The 26,181-nt window shown below is 37.0% G+C and overlaps 4 protein-coding genes and 1 long non-coding RNA gene across 5 annotated transcripts; 3 read left to right on the forward strand and 2 right to left on the reverse strand.

Moving 5' to 3' along the window:
- Nucleotides 1–211: 211 nt before the first annotated feature.
- Nucleotides 212–7,970, forward strand: LOC131779093 (alpha-N-acetylgalactosaminidase-like). The gene is made up of 14 exons (XM_059095621.2): nt 212–332; nt 481–550; nt 1,372–1,453; nt 1,644–1,736; nt 1,999–2,035; nt 2,298–2,362; nt 3,220–3,387; nt 4,159–4,218; nt 4,449–4,550; nt 4,975–5,049; nt 5,537–5,601; nt 5,781–5,832; nt 6,377–6,493; nt 6,837–7,970. Exons 1-14 carry the CDS (start codon nt 221–223, stop codon nt 6,981–6,983), a joined length of 1,245 nt encoding a protein of 414 aa, XP_058951604.2. The 5' UTR covers nt 212–220; the 3' UTR covers nt 6,984–7,970.
- Nucleotides 7,585–11,262, reverse strand: LOC131779133 (uncharacterized). The gene is made up of 5 exons (XM_066165465.1): nt 11,156–11,262; nt 10,967–11,066; nt 8,909–9,705; nt 7,889–7,975; nt 7,585–7,730 (listed from the first exon to the last, which is right to left on the reverse strand). The coding sequence occupies exons 1-5, from the start codon at nt 11,229–11,231 to the stop codon at nt 7,621–7,623; spliced, it is 1,170 nt and encodes a 389-aa protein (XP_066021562.1). The 5' UTR covers nt 11,232–11,262; the 3' UTR covers nt 7,585–7,620.
- Nucleotides 11,263–14,438: 3,176 nt separating this feature from the next.
- LOC131779102 (L-threonine 3-dehydrogenase) lies at nt 14,439–19,551 on the forward strand. Its single transcript, XM_059095636.2, has 7 exons — nt 14,439–14,757; nt 16,239–16,398; nt 16,891–17,103; nt 17,479–17,611; nt 17,935–17,987; nt 18,375–18,519; nt 18,627–19,551. The coding sequence occupies exons 1-7, from the start codon at nt 14,567–14,569 to the stop codon at nt 18,800–18,802; spliced, it is 1,071 nt and encodes a 356-aa protein (XP_058951619.2). The 5' UTR covers nt 14,439–14,566; the 3' UTR covers nt 18,803–19,551.
- LOC136280171 (uncharacterized) lies at nt 17,818–19,689 on the reverse strand. Its single transcript, XR_010717151.1, has 2 exons — nt 19,551–19,689; nt 17,818–18,863 (listed from the first exon to the last, which is right to left on the reverse strand). It is a non-coding gene; the product is annotated as an uncharacterized lncRNA (long non-coding RNA).
- Nucleotides 19,690–22,874: 3,185 nt separating this feature from the next.
- LOC131779101 (la-related protein 6-like) lies at nt 22,875–25,972 on the forward strand. The gene has a single exon (XM_059095635.2). The coding sequence runs from the start codon at nt 22,958–22,960 to the stop codon at nt 24,347–24,349; it is 1,392 nt and encodes a 463-aa protein (XP_058951618.1). The 5' UTR covers nt 22,875–22,957; the 3' UTR covers nt 24,350–25,972.
- The last annotated feature ends 209 nt before the right edge of the window (nt 25,973–26,181 follow it).

Here is a 26,181-nt window from a genome sequence, read left to right on the forward strand (position 1 = left end):
CCGGTCTATAGCCAAAAAGGGAAAAAATTTAAACAAGTCACATTTTTATTGCCGGAATGACTGATTTCAACAAAATATTGATACTATCTTGCTGATTAATTTTCCCTCGAGTGTTAAGATAACGCAAGTTGTTCCCTCGCGCGGAGAGTGGAAGATCTCTCTCAGGCTGGTATTGCTGTGCAACAAGCAATCTCGTGATTTTCTAGCTCAGAAACTGAAAATGGCGGATGGTCACTGGGTTTTTGCGGCTGTATCTCTGGTTATTTTAGTCACATTCCCCAACAAGGATGCAGTTTTTGGTTTGGATAACGGCTTAGCTCTGACACCACCTAGTACGGTTACTCAGTTCAATTATAAGTTAAAGAAGTTGGCTGTTTAAATTCTGCTGACTTGCAGAATACACTGATGTCATATTCTTTTCCCTTGAAATAATTAATCACGGTAACAGATGCATTGTTCGGTTTTGCTTCATTTGCACAGTGGGCTGGATGGACTGGGAAAGATTTAGATGTAACATCGATTGCAACAAGGATCCAGAAAACTGCATAAGGTGAGTTCGTTGTTTTAAGACAATTTGCTCATAGTACCAAACTGAAATGGTAGATAAATTACGGAAGTGTATCTCACACTCTCTGATTAAATGTTTAGGGTTGATCAATAAAAACTGAATGCATAAAAATATTTTTGCAATATATATATATATATATATATTTTTTTTTTTTTTTTTTAGAGGATAACCAACTTAAAACACCCATAGCGTCATGTACAAATTAGAAATAATGACATAAGGTGGCAAAAGGTTTGCAGGTGACATGTGACGAAGGTCATTAAGCCCAAAATTAATAAGCGGCGCTTAAATTAAACAGGAAGCCAAGGTAAGATGGGATTTGAAGTTTTTCCTTTACAATTCTTGAGGCATGAAATACTGTTTAAAGTGCAAGTGATGCGTGTATTTTTCTAAAATTTGTGCGTGACATAAGATCAGGACCCTTCCCCCTTTCATTGCTACCTTTTGATCAAAGACTGGGAATGGGAGGAGAGGGATGGGGGAAGGAAAAGGGTGTTGATCAGGGTGGGGTACCCGTAATAGTCTTAATTGGTTATAATCTAAGAATATCAATCTGTTTTATTACTAGACAGATAGCCAGCTTGAAAAAATTGACCATCATGAGTTTACAATCTTCATTCCCACAGATTCTTTTAAATAATTTTCTAGATAGAGTCTGTACCTCACCTGAGATCTTCATCACCTACAGTACAAACATAAGTCACCAGAAAAGTTCCAAGCAGAAAAGTTATAAACTCTAGAGGGAGCTTTCGTTTAAAATTTAACCAGGAGCTGAAAATACTTTTTTTTATGATCTGTCTTAGTGAACATCTGATCAAGCAGATGGCAGATCATCTTGATGAAGATGGTTATCGAGATGCTGGATATGAATATGTTAGCATTGATGTAAGTACCTTGAAATATCTTGCAATGTACTGTTGTCGTTGATTTCTTGAAATCTCAATGTGATGTAAACATTTCATTATAATGACAACAATGATGCTGATGACAATAATGAGGTTAAAAACCATGATGATGATGACAGCAATGATGGTGATGATTTTTTCCTTGTTGGATTTAACTTCATATATTTCAGGATTGTTGGTCAAACAAAAAGCGTGATTCTTCTGGCAATCTACAGCCAAACAGTACAAGATTTCCAAGTGGGATGAAAGCATTAGCAGATTATGTAAGATAATGTATCTCTTACTTGTTATAATATGAAGAGTTACTAACTTAAAACTCTCCTGCTGATCTGGTGTGTTACTTTTTCAGATAATAATATTTGACAAGCTAATTAACTAGGCAAGAATGTCTCCAATTTTTTATTGTAAATTTTACTGTTTCTTTATAGACTTTCCTGTGTCAGAATAAGTTTGTTTTGTTTCCTTCATGACACTATATTGAATTTGTTAAAATTCTTATTTGCCTTTTTAATGACTTTATATTAGTTACACAGTAAAAGACTGAAACTTGGAATGTATGCTGGTGAGTATCTACTGATTGAAATTTTAAGTCAAAGTGTAAATATGTTAGTATTTTTGACTGAATCAGTCACTTTTCAAGTAACTACTTCCTGTGATCAGTTGAAAGCAGATTTAACAACTTATTTTTAATGCTAACTGAACAGATAACATTTTTTGTATTAAAGGTGAGCTATCTGTGTTGTAGTATTAAATTTTGCTTATTCATTTTCTCAATATCATCTTTTATTAATACCCCTGTTCTTTATTTCTATGATCTCTAACAGATTATGGCTTTTTAACATGTGCTGGTTATCCTGGAAGCATTGATCACATTGAACAAGATGCACAAGTAAGCTGTTGATAAAATATTCTTCACTTCTGATCATATAGAATGATCATACCAGTAAAGGCACTACTAAAAAGACCTGTCATCAGTGATACTGGCTGATGGTCTAATAACCAAGAGAAGATCATTACTAGGTACAAGGAAAATACTGACTCTGATGCTGACTTCCTCTTGGGTTGCTTAACCTACAGGCAGTGTGACAGACTGCCAACCCCTCTGTCTCTAAGTCTAATCAATGCCTTAGTCTTCCTGCTATATATTCAGTGAATTTCTTCTAAATTTAGCTCAGCTAATTAGATGTGAAACAATATTAACTGGTTTATAACTTTGCTTTCTACCCATCTCTTTGCTGCTTGAAAATATACACTTAATAAGTGTCAGATGAAATTCCTTTTGCACCAGGCCAGGGAGTTAAGTTTGGGTACAAATCCACACTGAATACTCACTGTAAAAATCACCAATTTATCTGACAGGACCCAGTTGTTCAAAGGCAGATTAGCGCTAACCCAGGGTTAAATTTTATTCTAGGCCTCTCAATTTCTTTGTTCAAAAGCCTTTTAAGGGAGAATTTTCCCTAATCTTTTTAGAATATCCAATGATGAAATTGCAAGCAAAAATATTTGAACCGAATTCCTTTTAAAGCTTTTATACCTGAAATCAAATTTCACACTAACCCTGGGTTATCTTAACCTAGCCTTAAACAACCTGGGCCAATACTGAAAATTAGAAACTTCAATAGCATTTCAACCCATAACCTTTGCATTACAAGGTTCCCTTGTTCGTAGTTGTGAGGGTAACTGACCATGTTATTCCTTTTGTACCACTGTTTCTTTCTTGTCAATTATAATCATACTTTTCAGACATTTGCAAGTTGGGAAGTGGATTATCTCAAAGTGGATGGTTGTTACGCAGACCCTGCTCTGTTTGATGTCGGCTATCCAAAATTTACTCAAGCTCTAAATGCAACAGGGCGCCCAATATTACTCAGCTGTGAATGGCCTGATTACCAGTCCAAAGCTGGAATAAAGGTTACTACAGATACAATAATAGTATTACTAATTAAGTTATTTTGTGCTTAGATTAACAAATTTTTATACTTACTGGACTAAAAATGACAAAAACACTATTTTAAGAGAAAATTGCTGCAAGCTAGGTATTTTATGCTATTTTATGGAGAATCTCAACTTTGCTCACCACTGTAGCTGTCTGGTTAGAAAAATAATAGATCATCAATCCTAGTGTTAACCTTTAACTCCCAAGATCTGATTGTTAATTCTCCCCTCCAGCTGCTACACATTTCTTTGTAAATTAGTTATGAGAATGTGGTGTTAGATCAAGATAGCAGCTTCTACCTGATAAGTTTGAATATTCTCATTACCCGTTTGCTGAGTAATGTATGGATATTATAGGGAGAAGTTTCATGTTAATCACTTCTAGGAGTTAAAGGGCTAAAGCCCAAAATGGCTCATTTCAGCGGCACTTCTTCCAGCTTTTCCCAGGGTACATCCCTGCCTGCCTCCTCTCCCCTCCCCCTCCCCCCAAGCATTTGTGCACTAAGAACCTTCCTCCTTGAGTATTTCAAAATAGGTTACTTTATGTCATGTATTAGAATGTTTGGGGTAATTTTCTCAGTAGAAGAATCTGTTTCAACTGTCAAGAATTTTCTGTTGAGTATTGGAAGATAGTTTATCAACTAGTAAAGGTTTAGAATAAGTTGACTGAAGAATGGTTTTGATAAATTTCAACCTCATAACACCATCCAAAGTCATTCCTTGAACTGAAAATACGTTTTATTCCAGCCTGACTATGCTGCTATTGCTAGAAACTGCAACACCTGGAGAAATTACCAAGATGTACAGGTTGGAGAGTTTGTTGATCCGTTCGTTCTTCTTTATTTATTCAAATGTATTTGTTATTTAAGGTATTTACTCATCTTCTCATTCTGCCTTATTATATCCTGTTTCTGTTTAAACCAGTAGTAATAGTAATTGTATTAAGTGAAATGCAATGTGTGTAGCGCATATTACTTGGAGTTGGCAACACCTATACCGTGTTTTTTATGCATCACTTTTTCAATCTTCATTAACAGGACTCGTGGAATAGCGTTCTAGGAATTTTGGATCATTTTGCCGAGAACCAAGACACGTTCGTTGCAGCGGCGGGACCTGGGCACTGGAATGACCCAGATATGGTAAAACGCTAAGCCAGCCAGCTTGAACACTACAACAACCTTACTTAGAGCCATTTCCACTTGTTTGTTAAACGCAACTCAGAATCGCATTGGCTTTGCTTTAATTCACTTTGTGATTGGTCTAGAAAAGTCGCGCTACATCCTCAACCAATCAGTGACAAAACTGAATGCGATCGCGCCTTGATCACACACGTTTTCCATGCTATAAAAGGGGACTTACTGCCTATACTATGAGCTCTCACCAATGGCATGTAACATAGATTAGATGTTTCTTCTCCTACTGGTTGCCTATCAAGATAGTGTCCTTCGTCCTGGTTTGTCGCTGTGATAACTTTAGTTTCTTTGATTAAGAACTAAATCAATGATATTCGGGTAATCACTCTTGATACATTTTTAATAGTTTTGTTTTAATTTCCCTTTACAGCTTGTCATCGGTGATTTTGGGCTAAACTACGAACAATCTAAAGCACAGTTTGCACTTTGGTCAATCCTAGCCGCAGTAAGTTAAGCCTCTTTCACTGTCATGATGTGTATGGTGCGTATGATTAGATATGTTGAAGCAGATAAAGCCAGGATTGAGTCCTTTTTTCCGTGTGCTGGTCAAGCATTTTTAGGCCGTGGAGAAGCAATGTGCTCCGAATATTTCCATGTTAAAAGGGTATGATTGCTAACCAGAGAGTGTTCTGATCGCGAGGATTTTCTGATAACTTCTATATTTTTTCTGTAGACCATCGAAGACTTCTGAAGAAAAAAGGAAAGTTCGGAATAATCAATCTTTTCGAAAGGAACGTCGCTCTGCAAGTGCCATGTTCTGGAACATATAGGAGAATGCAGTCTTAGATTGTATTTGTGCGCCACAGAATGAAGTGATTATTTATCTCAGATGTCACAAAACCATGAAAGACAACCTCATAATTGCATCACGCCCTCGTTCTTTTCCTGAATATGCAAATTTACTGATCACGTGTCTTTATTCTGATGTACAGCCACTTATCATGTCCAATGATTTGAGGAATATCTCAAAGGAAGCCACAGACATTCTTCTAAACAGGTATATTCATTACATCGCTTAACGTGCAGGGTTCAACAGGAGAGTTTTAGCCTATCGCGTGGTGAGATCGTCCTCATCAAATCAAAGTCGTTTTGGCCAAGCTGCACAGCTGTTTAAGTTCCTTGTTGGCTTAAAGGTCGTAAATATTTCTATTTTACTCTTGTATGTACAACCATCAGAGAAGTAATTGCTGTTGATCAAGACAAGCTGGGAAAAATGGGCAGAAGAGTGGTAGGTATACTTTTTTATGTTATATGATAAGCTGAATCATACTCGCATTTTGAGGACAGACGCATTGATGACGTCACCGTTGACAATGTTTTGTTTTTACTATTAAACGAAAAGATTTCATGTTACTGTGGGTCTTTACAGCAATAGATCATAGATAGCGTCAAAATACGGTAATGACATCAGTGACACACACAACAGCGCTTCGTATGCCTCTTTTTTGTTCTTGCCACGTTTTTACTATTTAACGTGATCTACTGCGGAATAAACGCATGGAATCTATTAATTTGGGAACGTGGAAATGCGTACGCTGACAAAAGTTATTTCATTAATTCCATCATAACACAAAACACTTTCCACATCAATGGCCAAACTTTCGAAATTGCCAAAATCTTCTCAAAACAGCTTTGCTTAGATTTGATGCCATGAGTAAATAAGACTTCAAGTCATTGGTTTATCTCTCTGCCAACTGACCTGTACCCCAACTCTTCTAATAATTAACCGTGTATTCTGCTCTTAAGTTATTTTGTTGTGCTTTTCTCAACAGTTCGCTGAAAAAGATCTAGAAGTGTGGTCACGTGCCTTGTCTAATGGCAGTGTGGCTGCTGTGCTGTTTAATCGCAACGCAGGCTCAGTCCAGGAAATAAAAGCTGATTTTGAACTGGTTTGTGTGAATTGACATTACTATTTTATAGTGGGATTTTATTATCTAACTGTGAAGTTCTTTTCCTGAGTCATGTACGTCTAAAGGCCAACCATGCTTTGAAATATTTGCTGTTCCACTGAAACCCTTTAAGATGTTCGCTTGGATGGCTTACTGCCCAAGTAACTTGCGTAACGGGCAGAATTTAAGGATGAAGGAAAAGAGCTGTTTAAGAGTTGATTGCTCATAGAATAGGAAACAATTGCATCGTTTTAGCACTATCGTTTAAAATTAAAGTGTCGCCAGTAACATATCAGAGTCAAAAATTACTACACCTTTCTTTTTCTTTTTTTTTGCGCTACAGATTGGATTGACATCGAAGACGGCCTCTGTCAGAGACTTGTTTGCTCGTAAAGACTTGGGTCAGTTTACCAATTTCTTTAGTGCCAAAGTAAATCCCTCAGGGGTGGTCATGGTGAAGTTGTCACCGGTCAAAAACGCCTTCTTTTAACTATCAGCAGCAGAATCTGAAGTGATGTGCTCCTGTCAAATGGTTTTTTACACATAGGGATTGGAAATTATCAATTGATTTTATTTAATTATATCCGGCTCCAATTTTTAGTAGAAGTTCAATAACGCAATTTTGAGCTACAGTTGGTTGGATGTTTCAAATAGGGAAGACGCTGTACTGAAGAAACACTTAGAAAGTTTGCTTTTGTGGCTAGTCTTAAAAAAATAGATAACTGTTTAATTATAATCTTTCGTAACAGACCGAACGTTTGAGAATCGGTGAAGAATTACGCAAGTATATTTTGGAAGTGTTACGTTTACTGACTGCCAATACTATGAGCTTTTTGATAATGAAAGAAACAATTGAAAATTATGTTTTGAAATTTATTAATCAATTTCAACTGATTAGTATGGCTGGAGCAAGAAAATGAAGAAGACCAATTTCCCTTTCAAAAATTAGCGTGATATCTAATTTAAACTTAGGAGTGCAGAAGGGATTTTATTCACTTTGCGAGAACGGGAAATGAACTGCATCGTGTGTTCGATCAGTAAAACACTGATCAGCTAACAAATAATTTTGGCTAGGCTTAAATATTCTTAGTGAAAAAATATTTTATTTTCTCCTGGCTTGTACACACTCAGTGGACAGAAGAACCTAAATTTTCTAGTACTTCTGGAAACTTTTCCATGAGAATCGTCATTAGTCTATCTATGTAGTTCTTCATTGAACGATTCTCGTCAGTCAAATCTGAAAAAAAAATAGAAAACTCGAGCAATTTATGTTTTAACCCAAACTTAATAAACATCTGTCAATTGAGACTTTTGAAATAGTTTAATAAATGAAATTCCTTTAAGTCCAATGCAAGGACCATTGGTTACTGTATCAATTGTAGAGAATAACCTTACCATTAATTTCCTCTCTGAGGTGTGTTATTTCTGTTAAAAGGTCAGCTCTTGAGGCTTTGTCTTTCTTGCTTGAATCTTTGCTTGACGCTATCGATCAAGGTATAAAAGCCGAGAAAATGAATCAGTTTGTCCAACACTGAACACATTTTAAATTATTTTCTTCGTTCAAAAGTGAAAATCGACAATTTACAATTTGATTTATGTCTGACCTGTTTCGGAACTTAAATTTCTTTGAGTAGGTATACTACTGATTCTTAAGAAGTTTGGACGAAATTATTTCAGTGAACTTGAAAATGTTTTCTGGTGTGATGTCATAGTTGGTTGCCATAACAATGTGTGATTTAACCGCACAATCTACATTTTGAATATTATACAGTTACTTTGAAGCTCAGCACTTAGGAAGAGGATTCGTCATAGATTCCATTTTGAGGTTACGAAAATATATATTTCACCACAGAAATGTAAACGATTGAGCGCAGTTGCGCAAATTTTTTTGATAATGTTGCTAATTTTTCGCATCGTTCGATTTGTCCACACAATGCGAAAGAAGTAAAACTAAATTTAACTCATTTTGTGGCGGCAAAAATATCAATTCACACGAAGGAGAAAGTCGCTGATTCAGCAAAATCTAAGAAATTTAGAGAGCTTCCACTAACCAACGAAGTAACTAAAGAGATCGTAGAATGCGATAAAGAAGAAAACGTTTCCTTTTGATATTGATAAGCTCCTGGAGAGTTTTCCACGAACAAGTCAAAGTTGTGACTTCTGCGAAATTAACTTCTCTGTCCTAGTTAAGGTCTTTGTCATTAGCATTGGTGTCATGAGAAGTAAAATAAGTTTTAATTTCTGATTTCATCTGGCACCTATTATGCGCGCGTATCCTGGTAAAAGGGATTTTAAGAATTTTCAGTACATTCGTACAAAACGTGTTTCATGGTATCGTGTGCCGATCCCTTGCCATATTTAAGTTTTCAAAAACAACAACAATAACAATTATAAGCCAAATCAATGGCTATTCACCTGAAGCTTTATCCTGAAATTTAAAATCGAGAGTCGATGTACCACGTCCACCAGACTTAGTCTGCAACACAACAGGTCCGGAGCCATTCCAAGCTTTCGTTACAACCACAAGCTTGGCTGGACTGTGGTATTCAAGTGTGGAATACAGATCACAGCCACAGACAGTTATATATGCTATATCTTCTTTTGAGGTGCCCAGGTTGCAACCGCGCACTGTGATCCGTGTGCCTCCAGACGAAGGACCAGATTTTGGAGAGAGTCCCGTAATCTCCGGAGCACGACTGGCGGACAGCACCTGACCTAAGGTGGGGGCGAGACGCGGTTTGAACAAAGAAAGGGGCGCTAAATTTGTGGCACTGGACGATGAATTACGAGACAGACTGGGACTTGACAATCCAGATTCAGTAGCCTTAAAGGGGTTTGTATCATCCAAATTACGGTCAACTTTAAGCTCAGGCTTGGAGTATAAATTTTCGATCGACCTTGATCCATTCTTAGAAATAGAAGCAGCTTCAATCGAGGCTCTTCGTTTGGAGCGTTCTCGCCCGCCTCCTCCTTTGCGACCCTTTAAAGGTATTATGGAATTCCATTTACTTCCCTCCCCTGCCTTCTTGAAGGAAAGAACCCAACAATCGATGCACAAGTCGCCCATAGCTTGGGAATTTTTTCTCGTCAACGGAATCCATCGGCGACGATGAGCCACGGAGGGGATTTGTGCAAGCGGCAAACTGACTGTGCCAAGGGAGTCTTCTCGATCCATCACTGTGAATATCAATGCAGCTGGTTTGGAAACTTTTCTGAGAGAAGAGACAAAATAAAAAGATGATCTCCTAGATATACATACAATTCGTGTTTTCAGAAAAGATGGTGTTGTCTTCGATAATTTTTTCCTGTTTTTTTTTTACCTTAGATGTCAGTAAATATGGATATACTTAAAGAAACTGTATTCAATTTGGCAAATAAACTAACTGAGGAGAACTAAGATGTGCTTATCTTTAACGCTTGATTAAATTGAGGCGCGTTTCTTTGGATATGTTTTAGGAGCGACAGCTAAACCAAAGAGCTAACTTTGCCGATCTCCCCCCTCCCTCTCCCCCGCTCTCGCTCCTTTCCAACAAATCAACACTAAAACTATTTTGCATGAAGTAACGTCACCCAATGGCGATCAACGTGTTCTTTAGCTTTAATTTTTTCGTGGCTCTTGTATCCTTCTTGCTTGCAAAATTTTAAATATGTTGCGTCAATAATTTGGTTTCCACTGTTTTTTGGTTTTTGTTTTTGTATTTTTTTTTTTTGGGGGGGGGGGGGGGTGAACGTCATTGAATCTTCCCAAGCACAAGTTGTTATGAGGAAATTTGGAAATAAAATCGTCTCCAGTTCAACTTAGGAGTAATTGGAGAATGTTACTATCCAGCTTTACTAATGAATCCTCGATCCTCTCCATAATTAATTCCAAAGGATCACAAAAATCCGTAATCACTGTCCGCTAATCTTAAAAGACCAAAATTTGAAGGCAGATGTTTCTTATTAACGCAAATAGTACAGGAATAGATAATAGAAGCAGATACAGTCCCATAAATCTCCATTCTAGTTCCTGATAAATACGAAGATCTCGCTTAGCACTGCAGCAAGGATAAATCACTAAACTGAAAATAAGCCAGTTACTTAGAAATGCAGAGCTTAAATTTACAAAAAAAATTTATAATTTGTAACTCATTCCCTTTGATAAAAACTGGTTAAGGTGTGAAAATGCACTGTTTGCTTAGCATAAACCTTCCATTATTGATTTACATAAGAAAAGCACGATTTATTTTAGCACTATTTATTTTGACTACTTAATCGCGATTAAAAACGACGGTTCTTATATTTCAGACAGAAGTATTGCTTTTTATCAGGAGCCCATAACCTTAATGGCTCCTGTTTTTATTGATTTGTAGGACCACTTTTCGAATATTCCATCATAATTTTCTCCTTAATAGAAATGAACACAAAGTTGATGATATGAATCCCCCGACATTCGTATTTTTAAAGAAAAAAAAAAAAAAACATTACACTCACATTGTAGTTTCCTCATTCCAAGTGGGATCGTTATCTCGCACTGCCTCTGTGCGATATTTTTGCTTGCCAATGCCAAAAATAACCGATGCATTACATACACCTGAAAGATTACAGCACGATATTAAATTAACAACATGGAAACCTTCGCGAAAAGGGCTCGCATTGATTACGGAAGACACATCGACGTACCTGCTCCTTTCCTTGGCTGTAAATTTCGAGCTGCGTAAACTACGAAAGAAAAGTGAGTATCTTTTACATTGCCCATGACTGGAGATACGTTTTAACAGCGAAACCATGTCTTACCAACAACTTTCACTTCCTCAGGATCCATGATAAAATCTGTCACTCCGTTGTAACTGTTAGGGTTTTACACTACTTTCCAATTTCGCGGGAAGGTAAACGTTACGTCATAATCAGCTTTGTAACCCTGCTATTCGTTATCACGCGCGCCTTACGAGAGGTAGCGTGTAAAAAGTATATAATATATTCGAATTTTTCGAGATTAGGGGCAGACCTGACTACAAATAACTCTTGGGACGGTTAAAAGAACGGCTAAATCTCCGGGCGAGTAAAACTGAGGCAGAGTAATATTCACAAGTAGCTGAGAATTGAACGTTAGCCTTTGGTAACTTTTGGAGGGTATTCCGGCTCGTTTCGTACACATGGTCGCTTCATACCCAGTCGGTTCGTACCCAAATCGCTGATCGATTCTTACTCGTCCTAATATACATATATTCGAAATACCTCACGCTCGAGTGTGTGAACAGATGTCGATTGTTGCGTACGACTCATGAGTAAGTAGAGTATTGCTAGAAAAATACAGACAAAATCATGTGATCAATAATTGCCCCCGCAGGGTTTTTGGCCCCAGAGGGCCAAAAACCCGAGGAGGCACCTTAGGACTCCCCGTGTAATATAGAGGAAGACTGGAGAAGAGAGAATGTAGGCCCTCTTAAGGTATAATTTTGTGTCTAATAACTATATAATAATAAATTGTTCTTCAATGCTGTCTATAAATTGTTCTCCAATGCCACCTATAACATTCCAATGTTAAAACTCACCCAAGTCCCTACATTCTGCTTCTTCTTGATCGTGAAGAACAAACAAATCCTAAGTTAAACCACACAGCAAAAAAAAAAAACCCCAAGCACTTCCCAAAACTACATTTTGTACACTTGTAGTATTTTGAGATGCAAAATTACTAACACCAAAGTACTGAGCCGCAATTCCGTAACAGCATAACAGAAAAATTACACAACTGTAAAAAACAAGCCAAACTCAAAAAAAAAAAAAAAGAAAATGGTACTGTAGGGCGGGGGCAGCTCTAGTGAGAACTATAACTAGTAATAATATTGATTGAGGATAACCCCGTCGGCGTAATAAGCACTGTTATCATATCAAATGTTGTGAAAACTAACGAAAAAAAATTGTTATTGCCTAGCGCAATGTGTGATATTTTTCTCCCATTCTTATGAACGTTCCAGGCCCTACACTCGGTGGTCGCACTTTAAAAATGGACACCTCGTTCACAAGTTAAAGCTTAACATGGAAAACATACTTTATCAGTCTGGGTAAGAAACGACCGAGCTGAGTACAAAGTTGAAAAGAACACAAGATATCGAAGGGAAAACTACTTTAAAAGGACGCTAACTTAGCTTCTACATCAGCGTGGTGGCGCTGAAAGGTCGAATTAAAAGAACTAAACTTCACATCTAAGTTCGCAACGAAGAAAGAGACACTTATTAACTGATCAAAATAGGGCTTTGACTAATGTCCTTGATAGAGTGTATGGTATCCGGATCTGTGCCGATTTACCGCTCTCATCGACATGGCCTCCTGAGAGAGATGCAACGATAATCAACGTGGAGGTAAGGGTGTGGAAGATTTCTTGGCAAATCTACCGAGGGGATGGGAAGAATTCATGGTGAATATATGCTTTTACCCGCGGTTCAACAGCTGGAAAGTCCAGTTTCATGAACTCTATTCGAGGGGGTGGGCATTTCTAAAACTCGACTCAGACAACTTGCCCTCACAGTGATGAAAACAGCCAAAAAGTATTGAAAATAATCTGACATTGACCCGAACTCAACCCGACAGGATATTCAAACACAACAACCGTCTAAGAATGGCCGAATAGAATATTAATATTTATTAGGGTACAAAAGGTTTAATACCTCTATTCATCATTCATTATTTAGCTTCCTCCCTTGACACTAAAGAATTTGGTGGAAAATAAAAAAGCTTGAAAATCACTCACGTTTTAGGTGATTTATAATGGTAATTGAACTGAGTGGAGTGCAATTTGGGCTGAAATCATACGCGTGATTTCAAAATTGAACGAGCGCGCAGCGCGAGTTCAATTTGAAATCACCAGTATGATTTTAGACCAAAATTGCACAACACAGAGTTCAATTACCACTTTATTACATCCATTTTGAAATCGCCCAAATACAGGACTTCAAATATTTTGTTACTACAATACTGAGCCAGTTTCAAATTAAATTAATCCATTTTTTGGGAGGAAAAAATAAGAGTTTTGGAAACAAAAGTTGCAAAATTTGCCACATGACACTTCATGTCTTTCATCTTCCTGCAATTTGATCGGTTACGTGAAACAAGCCTTGAAGTCTGATTGGTTGTTTTGTTTTTAGTGTAGCCTACTCATAAAGCAAAAAAATGGTGCAATTTGTGAATAAATCGCACCAATTAGAGCCAATCAGATTACAGGGACCACCAGTGATTTCAAAATGGGTGTAATAAACGGTAAAAACGTTAACTTGTGTTCTACCCCAGCATTCTGCATCGATTATAATGCCACTATGCCTATTACTTCTAAAAATAAAGCTCTGCATTGCAGGATGTCGGTTAAAAGTTTATTGTTGAGCAAGTTCTACTCAAAACATGGCATCTTTTTCCTCTTCCATTAAAAAGTAAATCTTAACGTCCCCATTGAAAGTTTTCACTGTCTCCTCATGTTTTATTAGAAAGAAAGCCACTATTCCATAAGCCAAAGTAGGAATTCCTAAATTCAAAATTTTCAATAACGTGAGGATATTGTTCTCGAGCTTCAGATCCTGCCAAGGTCTTTTTGAGCAGTGGTATTTGATGAAAGGAAAACAGCCTGTTCTTAGAATATGGTAGTTTTGTCCATCAACGAGCCAGTTAAAATGGGACATTGCGAAGTTGTCATTCATCACCGACTTGTAGCGGACGAAGTATGAAGTCCAATTCGGCAGTCCTCTTTGACGTAAATGTTGTGTTAATACCTCTGATGCTTTAGGTTTCAGCTTGGTATTCTGAAAAATTCTTCTTATTTGCCTTACCATGGCTGTTCATGACCCACAGTCACGTTAAAAAAGATTTGCGACGGCAAAATCTTTGGCAAGATAGAGAAGTCGCGCTAACGCATCAGCCATCTTGTTCTTGCTTAGTTCCCAGGCTACCTCCAAATTCGTCTATTTTGTTACCAGATCTCCTCGACCTCGTATTGCAAGTCCCCAAAATTCATGCAGAAAGCGTCTGCCCAGTTGATTTCGTTTAATCATCAGACCACTCGTTTTGCATTCTTCCTGGTGTTAATTGGTCTTCGAAATTTCGGCCATGTCACACATGAGCAATACAGCTCGCCGGCTTGTTTTTCTAGGCACCCAAGCTGAACCATGTTTGATTCATGAAGAAGTTCCTATTCCAAAGTTGAAACCTGGTGAAATCCTAGGAAAGCTCCGTATGGCAACAATATGTGGATCGGATTTACATACAATTAGCGGAAAGAGAAAAGAGCAGACGCCGAGGTATAACCTGAAATGCTATTTTATAGCACGTTACTGTTGATTGAATAAATGGATCTTTGGGTTTTTCCACCCCCCATTCCTTAAGAGCATTTTTTTGTGGGGGGAGGGGAAGGGGAAGGGGTGAAAGCTTGAAAGGCGCTTTTTCTTTCCGTATGTCTATTGAAGTTATAAAGAAAATGGTTCCTTAGGTGGAGGAGGAGGTCTGGTTGATATGGGAAGGTATCTTAGCTCTAAAGATTCCAACGTGCACACCCAGAACAAGTACTGGGCAAATATGCAAATTATTGTAAATTTCCTTCAAATTCAAATTTTCAAAGGAAGTTTTTTCATTAAAGGCAGGACTGTCAACATACATGTTTGTGAAAGAATTACACCTAATTTTCAGACTTATGTTTTTAATGTGTGTTTGGATCAGGAAAACAATTAATAGGCAAATGCTCTCATCTGGGTTTCCTCTGCACTCAGGCTCTCTCAGTCAGTTTTTCTATTCTCTTTTTTCTGTCCTATTGACCAACTCTTTTTAGCAAAAGGTCTAGTCAAAGGAAACAAATTGTTCTGTGGAGACAATTTAATCAAAAGTCAAAGAGCAACAAGTAAAACCCAAAGCATCTGTTTGATTACCAGTGGCCATTCTGGGATGCATGCTTTGAAAAACAAAATAAATATTAAATTTATCTTTCTGTCACTAAGGTGCATGCAAGTATATGACCTTACCTTACCTAATCCATGACCTTACCTAATTCTGGCTGTTTAAGGTATCAAGGAAGATGAGCTAATATTTGTTAGCCAAATAAAACAGTTATTGAAAACAAAAAGGAGGAATTTATTTTAGGGGTAGATCCAAAAAATGAGGGTTCTACTGTGATAGTATAATATCACTCCATAACCATAACACACATCCTCTATAGATCTGCTTTGTAAAATGTATTTTGGATGAATTCACTTGATAGAATTTTTCCCCCTAATATATGTGATATATAAATATATAGATATAAAAAAAAGATATAAAAAAAAAACATGCATTGTTGAATACTATGGACCTGTTATTTACACAAGGTCTAACCTAAACTGTTGTTTTACACAACCAGTGGGCTCAGACTTTCTCCACAAGAGGGTTGATATAATTAATGAAATGTCCCTCTACTGTTGGCTTTTGGCTCTCTTGACAGTGTTCACAAAAACAAATGTTCAGATAAAAGGTCCTGCTAAATTGAGTATTGTTTAGGCCCTGGCATTGTTAGACAACAGCTAAACTTCATTTTAATAACCAACCCAATGAAATCATACTTTTAAGATTATATAAACCTATACAGGTGAACTCCTCTTGTAACAAGCACCTCAAGTCAGTCCATGCTATTTGAATTCTCAAATATATTTATATTTTAAAGATGAAGATTTTGTAACTTTAACGACAAGACAGTCCTTTTTTCATCAACTAATTCACCTCTCACAGATACTCATGGGATGTCATTAAATTTTAGCATTCTTGGACATGAAGGTGTTGTAGAAGTAATCAATCATCTGCGTCCAGATACTGACATTGAAAAAGGAGACAGAATAACATTTCACGTCATCAACTGTTGCAACAAATGTGAAAACTGCAGGGAAGGACTTCAGCAGAAATGCACTTCTTTGTTCAAGGTATCAATGGAATGAATAAATTGTTTCAAGAAAAGGGGGCATTAGAGATCTGGATGAGGGCTAGGTGAACATTTATACCCTCAGTCCTAGTGAGTATGTCAGAGCCTAATGAATGTCAAACTGGAATTCAGATAAAACAATTAACCCTTTAACTCCCAAGATCTGATTGTTAATTCTCCCCTCCAGCTGCTATACATTTCCCTGTAACTTAGTTATGAGAATTTGGTGTTAAATGAAGAAACAACCTGTACCTGATAAGTTTGAAAATTCTCATTATCTTTTGCTGGATAATGTATGGATATTATAGGGAGAAGTTACATTTCAATCACTCTTGAGAATTAAAGGGCTCAGGTTATTTCTTGTTTAGAGGCATTACATGGCACACTTGAGAAAGACACTTGACAGTTGTGATCATTAACCCTTTCACTCCCAAGATCTTATTAGTAATTCTCTTTACTTAGATTCACTCTGGGCTCTCATTTGTTTTTACAGTATGGTCACTCTATCATGACAGAAGAATCACAACTTAATGGCTGTTATGCATCCCATATTATCATACACAGTGGAACACATGTTGCAAAAATTCCTGGTCATGTCAGAGATAATATGGCTGCTACCATTAATTGTGCATTAGCAACAATGGTTAATGTTGTGTCTGGACTTACAGGAGAAAATCCTCATCGTGATACAGTTGCCTTAATTCAGGTAAGCAGTTATGAAATTTTACAGGCATGCAATGCAAAAAAAAAAGTGCTCTAATGGCTCAATCAATTCAGTAAAACTGTGTAATATATCCAACTGAATAAGGGGGGTTAAGTTTTTAAAGAAACTGTGATGCTGCATGGGTGAGAGAGTATAACAAGGTAATTTGGTATTGTCAACTGAGTTGATAACTTAAATTGGCCACTGTTAAGAGTTTAAAAGCAGATGTTTTTAGAGTTAGCCCTTCATCTTTTGCTCTAAGGGAGGGGCTGACACTCGTAATGTCAGCTCTGAAACTCTCAAAAAAATTTTAAAATTTATTTTAAACCTCAAAATTTGTCAACTTGATGACTGTACAGCTCAATTTTAACTTTATAGGGGTGTGGCCTTTTAGGAATTTATGGCTGTGTGCTTCTTCAAGAAGCTGGCTTCAGGAAAGTTTACTGCTCTGATATTGAACCCAAGAGACTGGAAATAGTTCAAAGGTTTGGTGGAATTCCTGTCATAACAGGTAAGATAGGCTTTTTTACATTTCTCCTTGTGGAAATCCAATGTAAGCGTCGGTGATAAAATCATTAGATCAAAGTTAAAGGTGAATATGAAGTGATGTGATATAATTTGATTGCTTTGTGATGATTAAGCTCCTTCCAAGGGCAGTCCATTTAATTAACAAAAGGTATATTATAAATAAGTTATAGCATGATATTTCTCATCATATCAATCCCTTTTTGGATTTATTCTTGACATTTCCACTAAAATTTTACCTTCCACAGTGTTAACAACAAATTCACATAAGGAGAGACTTACTAGTCCACATAATTTCCAAATTTATAGATGGGAGCCCTCCAAGTGATCCTGGTGACAACTCTGTTGATGTGGTTATAGAAGTGAGGAACTTTTATTACTTCATACTGAAAGTTATGCATTTTAAATCAGTTTACACTTTTTGGAATCTAACCCTTCCAACCCCTAAGAGTGATGAGCATCTAATTTCTCCCAACATTTTCACCCCTAAATCAAACATTAAGTTCATGAGAATAAAGAAATGATCAGAAACTCAAGAAGCTCTTGATTGTTTGACAAGTTCTCCTATTTAGGAATTGTTTAAAGATTAGTATGGAGAACTTGCATACCGATGTTAGGGTGTAGAGGTTTTATCCATTTGGTAACTTATTGACTGTAGTTAGTTGTCTTAAATAATAGAGGATTATTCCAGGCATTGTTTTTCAAAATTCATCAAATTGCAGTCTGAGATGTTGTGTATTTATTTGCAGGTTTGTGGATTCCCAGGAGTGATACCTGATGGAATAAGACTCCTTCGCACTGGGGGTTTGTATGTGCTTGCTGGTATGGTACATCCAAATTCCAATTTAGATATCACTGGTGAACAGATCATAAGAAAGTGTGTCACTATTAAAGGTAAGTATCAAAGGATGCTTGAACTTACAGTGAGATGTCTACTTGTTTATCAACGGCCTTTTGACTCACTCTCTATTTTCCTTTTTCTTTTCATTGATCATCATCAGGAATTCACAACTATGGTCCACAACATCTGGATGAAGCTGTTTCGTTTCTGTCCAGAACATGTAATAAATATCCATTTGAAGAACTCTTCAGCCCATCTTTCAAACTCACAGATTTTGAACAAGCCTTGCTGCTCTCCAAACAGCAAGTGTTCAACAGAGTTTGCGTGGAGCCCTGAGGGACACTCTTGTTTCCTGAGTCTTTGTTCCCTTTCATTACCTCAACTAGCACCTGTTGCACTAAATAAGGATAACAGAGGCTCTGAGAGTGAGACTGCACTTTATGGAGGGTTGGGTTGGAGAAAATTATCTTTTATTAAATTGTCCCATATTACTGTGCTAGACATAACTATGGACAAAATATCCAGATTGTAAAATATGAAGTCAGGAATCAAAAATATACTAAAAAACAATTAGTATAAATATATATTGAATGGTCAAATCGAAAAGTTCAAATAATTAATTCAAAACAATATTTATTAGAACGACGGGCGCTACCAAAGTATCACTGAAAGATGCCTTACATTTACCAAAGATATAATTACTAACTGATTGCTAACAGGATTGCAAACTTAAAACTGATCAATTAAATGTAGTGTTGAAACGTAGGGTTTGGTCACCTAGACTCCCGCGCAAGAGCCTCCCGTTAAAAGCGCGCGGCAAACAAAATATACCTAAAAGATGCATCTATATATTGAGAAAATGATGAAAAAAGCAAGACAAAAATTAGTGTTTTGATTGGCATCGACAGTGTTCACTGGATTATTTATAGTCTCTTGATTTACTCTCTGTTTTCGGCCTTTTCTTAAAATTTATCGTAATTAGGAATACAGAACTATGGTCTCCAACATCTGAATGAAGCTGTTTCGTTTCTTTTCAGAGGTTGAAGTAAATATCCCTAGGGCTACCAGGAACTCTTCAGCCTACCTTTCAAACCGACAGATTTCGAACAAGTCTTGGAGCAATCGAAACAGCAAACGTATTACAGAGTTTGTTATGCCTTGAGAGGAAGTAATTATATTCGGGTTGTTCTCAAAGCTCACTGTACTTCGTTGCTCGTTGCTTACAAAACTTCCTGTGTCAGCTAAAATTATGCGATGTTCATAGTGACATAGTTACTCTACATTTATTTTAGTCTGTTACCCATTCCTTTACGGCCAAGGTCAAATCCCTAGCCAAGCATTCCCTCGTTATGATTTAGCTGCCCACAAAAACGAGGACATCAAAACAGGATACGATACCTCTACCTACTTTTCCTTTATTGCTAAAAATAAAACACTACTGTCAAGCAAACAAAATATTACGGGTATCTTAATCAGATCTTATGGTGAAAATAACAATTTTGAGCGTGTCCTTGCGCTAACTACTGTTATTAAAGTTATTTCAGCAGCGGTGTGGTTCTCAACCTACTATATTTAATGGCTTTGCTAGATGCGACCTTCACTTTTCATTCTGTGCGTGTTTAATATACGCTACATTACCTTGATTGTTTCTTCACAACGAATAAGAAAGATCAAGCGAGAATCTGAATGTAAAACGTTGCTTATCATGGACGAAAACCTTTATTTGTTTTGATCGAGAGAGAAACTGGTTCAGAACAATGAATTGCAAGATTTAAGGATGATATGAAATTTCGTAACTTTGAGCTTTATTTCTCGACTGGAATATTTCATTCCTGTCCATAAACTCAGTGAGCCATATCAAATAAACACATTTTTGGCAACACACAACAACTTCCAATTAAAGGCAGGACATGCATTCAGAACACAATACGCTTTATCTCATAAGTTATGACAACAGGGATGTAATTACTTAAACAACTTCCGTAATCTACATTGTAAAAGCTTAGGAAAGAACAAAACCTCGTGCTTATCGTCCCAAAATAACCGAATTTTGATTAAAATTTGATCAATAAAACTCACTTTTTGTTAAAATTTTTTTATTCACGTGGAATCGCGATGTGTAAGATCAAAGAAAACCTCGCCATAACAAACGGAACTCTACAATTAAGTTTAAGGAAAATAACCCAATGAAATACCCACCTCCCTCCACGCAACATGCATGTGTGAGGAAGTTTCTTTGTTCGTGTGAAATTTGTCGGACTTGAACAAAAATATCAATTTAGAAGTTTTTTTTCAAAGGAACACCGGTAGTTTTTGAATAAACTTTACCGGTAATGTTTTGGTGAAGCTGATTAAAACTTCCACATGAGCACCTAACCGTTTTTCTACGATGTCCTGCAAGATTCCAATAGTTCAAGTCTATCATTTTTAAGGAAGTTTCACGTCCATCTGTTTGTTTCCGTAACGATGGAAGAAGAATGAGTACACGTTTCGCTTCAGCGAAGCCGAACAGACACGTATAACTCGTAAATATTCACGGAAGTTTTTGTTATAAGCATACCTGCCCTGCGTATTTTTGTGATAAGGTCACGTTTCCCGTTAATTGCCCACTGTAACTGTTTCCACATTGCTGTAAGGAAGGGCAAACGCACGCTCAAATGTCCTTCCTTTCTCACTTAAGGAAGCAGAAACCGGTTATACTTTAGTAACACTAATCGGGATGATCCTGACTTGCTGAAACTACCCTTAAAGGTCGTTTTCCATCAACAAATCAAACATTTTGATATTATTAGTTTCTTTCCACTTGGAATATTAAAGAATAATATCTAATAAAAAATCTGCCAGTTCTGTTTCAGAACTCGGATAACATCCTCGAATAATAAAAATCTTCCTTCCCGTGAAACAGAAACTGAAATTTTCTTTTGGGTAACGGATAAGAGGGGAAAATCCGTTTTAGAAACATTTCCCCTAAGTACGGGAACAGAAACAACTAAAAATTGCGCACGTTTGTATACAACTCCAAAAAATGTAGATAAAGAAGGATAGATATGTTATGATTTAAAATGAGACACTCCTGTAATAGATTTACACCAAGCGTACAAATAGAAGCTAAAATAATACATAAGCTACGGACGTAAAAATCTGATTTAAGGACTCTTTTTTTTTTCGAGTAAAAGCGGAATGCTGAAAATATCACGATCATTTTTCTTTGAGGCTTGATTATTTCTGATGAGTTGGTCAATCTACTTTGTAGATGACAATCAACTGTCTAATATTTGATAAAGATAAAAACATTTATAAATAAAGCATAGTGTGAAACATAATGTGAAAACCAATCAGTGACTGAAAGAGAGGATGAAGTAATAGAAACAGTTCGACTCCCCACCAATAAATCGGGAGCTTTCCTTTTCTTCAACTCCAAATAGATCCACTCGATTCCTATTTCCGCTTCGGGAAGTTCTTAGCCGTTTCAAATCATTATCAATCATGAGAGTTTTTGGCTGGTCTCTCTTAAAAATATGATAACAAATACACAGTGAAAATTTTGTTGAACGAACGGAAATATAGTTTCTTCTAAGTTGTCATTCATAGATATTGCAAACAAATAAAAGGAATTTTAGCGGTTCATACATGAGAGTCACTCGGGGGGCAATATGCACTCAACCGCGCGGGGGAAAGCAAAACAAAAAATAATATCTATCAAAAACTTTCAAAATACGTTTTAAAAAGCCGCGAAGCCAAGGGCACAAAGCTCAATACTACGATTTATTAATAATATTGTGGGTTTTTGTGATATAGACGTGATGTCACGCTGCAAAGTGTATTATTTGACGAACTTTGTATCATGTTGATCAAAGTATTTTATGGTGTAATCCTCTTTCAGAATTGCTATAGCATCTTACGATTTGTTTAGGAGTCTTTCAGTAAAATGACATCGTAATGACGTGTTTTCTGACGGATTTTTCTTCAAATGTATTTTAGTGACGAAAGCTGGAATATGTGATAATTTTGGAATACTTCTTTTCAGTTTTTATCAGCAAACGTAGTCGTGACTCGAAGTACATAACATGACACCGGCTGACATCTTTATTGAAACGTGTCCAATGCAACGTGCACGTCTAAAATATCTCGAGAGTTCCGTGAGTACTTACACGTACGAAATATTTTGAATATGGCTGTTCTTCCCCGTAATTAGACAACAGTTTGGAATAAACGACACGTTTGAATTATTTACGAGCAAATCGAAACGATTTATTTTTGGAGGAAGAAGTAAAAATAGCCGTATGATAGATTTTGTCTGAAATGTGAAACATTTCATGTAACAACCGGAACTGAAAGAATAGTTCGTTCTTACGTCATCCGTACTTGGGCCACGTGAGGATTATAAATACGGCGGCGGAACGGTTTCCGATCAGTTGTATTTTCACGAAGTAGTGAGTGGGTTGCGAGATTTAGCTGACGGGCCATCTGCCTCTTTGCATTTTATTAAAGATGGCTGACGATCAGAGGGAAGAAAGTTTACAAGGGAAAAACGCAGAGAAAGTTGAAGCTTCGCCAAAGTTGTTGTTGAACGGACAAGAAGTCAGTTCCACCGCTTGTTCTGATCATGACGTAGCGGGTTCGTCGCATTCAGAAGATGAAGTCGATCGTAAATATCGGCGCTCTCCCGTCGATTCCCACTCCGACAACGATGGTAAAGATGGAACTGAACCTTTCCAACCTCCTAGCGATGAACTGGCGGAGAAAATTGTGTCCCAAGTCGAGTTTTACTTAGGCGACGATAATCTTGCTAAAGATGCCTTTTTGCTCAAGCATGTCCGTCGTAACAAAGAAGGTTACGTCAACTTGAAGCTTATAACGTCGTTCAAGAAGGTAAAAACGCTGACAAAAGATTATAGAGTGGTCGCCGAAGCCCTGGAAAAATCAAAGGAGCTTTCGCTGAATTCAGAGAAGACAAAGGTGAGAAGAAATGTACCCCTTCCTTCAGAACTTCTCGAACGTAATCCAGGGAGAACTGTTGTTGTCACTAGATTAGAGAACGCGACAATGGAAGGTGTAAGCGAAATCTTCTCTAAATGCGGGGAGATTGAATTAATCCGCATCATTCGGCCAGGAAAACCAATCCCTGCTGATTTAAAGTCTTACTTTGCCAAACATCCGGAACTCGAGAAGGAAACAACTGCGGTTGTAGCCTTCGAAACGATGGCCGCAGCTGCCCGTGCGTGTAGTGAATTGTCGAAGGAAGGCGGCATGAAAGTGGTAGAACTTGGCAAACATGGCGCCAAGAAGGAGAAATCAAAGTCCAAGACGAAATCCAAAGAAAGGGGAAGCGACGGTGGGCGAGACTCAGACGAGGAACACGACGATTCTAAAAAGAAACGCCGAAACAGAAAGAAAGATAAACGTGTGCAAGAGCTAATGGGCAAGAACTCAGATGATAGCTTGTCAAGTTCTTGTTCTTCAGATACAGATAACTCCTACTCATCATTTAGTACCTGTCGACGCAGGTATAACAGTGGTGGAAGTCCAACACCAGAGAGGGCAGGATCACCCACTACCAGCCCACGAACCCTGGGCATAGGTGCCCGCCGATCACCACAGAGTAGTCCAGAACTTCCCAGGAAGCTTGCCAACATTTCTGTCAAGGAAGGAAGTAACAGTGCTCCTAACAGCACTCCTAACAGCCCATGGTCTCAGCGCCGCAAGTTTGGATCACCAAACAGCAGCCATTCTCAAAAATCCAGCCCACTGGTTGACTCTACTAGTCCACGACATAGGATGATTCAGTTGGAGGGAGTCCAAAGACTCCCTAAAGGTCCTGATGGTACCAGAGGCTTCCATGCAGGCTTTGGACGTGGCAGGCCCATAATAGCAGTTGCTTAGTGTATTTACCCAGAGGATGTAATTTATTGAGGCTATGGACAATTTTATGAAATTAAGAATGCATATGGTTGTTTGGGTAACACATTTAGGCTAACCTATTTTATTTGTATAGGGCAAGTGTGGTTTTTCCAGGGAATTAGAACAAATTGTATATAGCACAGAGAAAACATCTTTGAAGTTCAGTATGTCTAAGCTCGATACAAAATTTGAGGTTAAAAATATAAGTTTCTTCTCTTATGGTATTAGTTGAAAAGATAGGGAAGTAGATGTAGTTTGTCTGAAATATGATCATCAATTTATAGGAAAATTGTGACAAGATTTCTTAAATCACCAGTCGGTTTGTCATCCATAGGACCTTTTTTGTTTTAATGTAGAAATTATTGATGTGCAAAATCACCAAAAAATTATGCTGTATATATTGCTTGAAGTTTTTCTTCTTGAATTGAGTGATTGTTATTCCATGTTCTTTGTCTAATGCTCTTTTTGAGTACTTTGAACTGAAGAATAGCACTATTACTATTGTAAATAGTCTTTATGTCACTATTTATGGTTGACTAAGGATTGATTGCTAATTTGGAACTGCAAAAGCTGTGGACTAAGCATTAATGATGTAAAACATCTCAACTTTAAGGTAGAGCTGTTTGCATCCTCTAGCAATCAACATTTGGTCAACTTTTGAGAAATACAAAGATCATTTCTTTTTCTGGGTTTTTTTGGTTTGGGTGTAAGTTAAGAATAATGTATTCCGATTTGAATTTGGGAAGTGCTGTAAATAGGACCAGAGAAAAAAGAATGTAGCAGATTTACAGGAGTTTTTTAACATTTAATTTCTCTATTTTACTATGTTTCCAGTTCCTTTTTTTATCTTTTTTTGTGAGGAATCTCTGTAAAGGAGGAAAACTATGTTGTATTATAATGCCTAGCTATAAATTTATTCAAATTGACCTCTATTTGTGACAAATAAATACATAACTATATCATAGACAGGAATTGTCTTTGGTTTTTGTAATTTCATTGTTTTCTAACAATTAACTTATTCTGCTGGTAAAACTTTGTAAATTTTTATCAAAGGAATATTATTTCATTGGATATTTCTTGCATTCAGAATAAGATAAATTCATGGGCATAGTAACTTACCTAAGGCATATAACTTGAAAAATTAGCAGAATGGTAGAAATCCACCAGTAACTTCTGCAGAAATTCATAAGACTGGTTGGTTATAGGTTTGGACTATCATTAGACCTTGAGACTCCTTTAAAAAAGGGGCCATTTTAAGCTGTGAATGTTTTTTTTCCAGAGTTATATTTGAGCCTTCTTGACATTTCACAAATTCGATGTTTATTTATTGTGCATAACTTTACTGAAAAAGGCCTTTAAAGATGGTTTTGCCAAGCAATGACTTGACTTTGTTTCTTAAAAGAATTGGGTAGTTGGTAGCAAACACACAAACCAGATTAAGTGCAAAATGAGTTTAGAACATCCAAACTCTGAATTTAGTATTCATTTTTGTATGTAAGCTAGTGTCTATGAGTGACTTTATATGCATTAGATATCCATTTTTCAATTACCAGTATTCATTTAGTGGTGTGAAACACTTGGGACATTAAACTAATATGAAATAAATGCTTGATACTTGTTGTCTGTTACTTACAATAGGAAGTTTGACCAATGAAAGTAAAACTACCAATAACATGTCTTATTGACAGCGTAAAAAACAAAAAACATTAGAGTATTTAATCAGTGTTGTGAACCTGTACATTTTTTGGCATTAATGCCATAGGGGTCTCTAAATTTGGACCTCATGTCAGGTAGAATCAGCACTTAAAATAATA

This window comes from Pocillopora verrucosa, chromosome 4 (genome assembly GCF_036669915.1).
Source record: "Pocillopora verrucosa isolate sample1 chromosome 4, ASM3666991v2, whole genome shotgun sequence".
Lineage (NCBI taxonomy): Eukaryota > Metazoa > Cnidaria > Anthozoa > Scleractinia > Pocilloporidae > Pocillopora > Pocillopora verrucosa.

What these genes read in the sequence shown, in the direction of transcription:
- LOC131779133 (XM_066165465.1), bottom strand. Translation starts at nt 11,231, where the DNA reads ATGGGCAATGTAAAAGATACTCACTTTTCTTTCGTAGTTTACGCAGCT. An exon ending in ACAGCCAAGGAAAGGAGCAG is followed by an intron (nt 11,067 to 11,155) that starts GTACGTCGATGT and finishes GTAATCTTTCAG; the next exon opens with GTGTATGTAATGCATCGGTT. An exon ending in TGGAATGAGGAAACTACAAT is followed by an intron (nt 9,706 to 10,966) that starts GTGAGTGTAATG and finishes CTCTTCTCTCAG; the next exon opens with AAAAGTTTCCAAACCAGCTG.
- LOC131779101 (XM_059095635.2), top strand. Translation starts at nt 22,958, where the DNA reads ATGGCTGACGATCAGAGGGAAGAAAGTTTACAAGGGAAAAACGCAGAG.
- LOC131779093 (XM_059095621.2), top strand. Translation starts at nt 221, where the DNA reads ATGGCGGATGGTCACTGGGTTTTTGCGGCTGTATCTCTGGTTATTTTA. An exon ending in GATCCAGAAAACTGCATAAG is followed by an intron (nt 551 to 1,371) that starts GTGAGTTCGTTG and finishes GATCTGTCTTAG; the next exon opens with TGAACATCTGATCAAGCAGA. An exon ending in ATGAATATGTTAGCATTGAT is followed by an intron (nt 1,454 to 1,643) that starts GTAAGTACCTTG and finishes CATATATTTCAG; the next exon opens with GATTGTTGGTCAAACAAAAA.
- LOC131779102 (XM_059095636.2), top strand. Translation starts at nt 14,567, where the DNA reads ATGTCACACATGAGCAATACAGCTCGCCGGCTTGTTTTTCTAGGCACC. An exon ending in AGAAAAGAGCAGACGCCGAG is followed by an intron (nt 14,758 to 16,238) that starts GTATAACCTGAA and finishes ATTAAATTTTAG; the next exon opens with CATTCTTGGACATGAAGGTG. An exon ending in TGGAATTCCTGTCATAACAG is followed by an intron (nt 17,612 to 17,934) that starts GTAAGATAGGCT and finishes CCAAATTTATAG; the next exon opens with ATGGGAGCCCTCCAAGTGAT.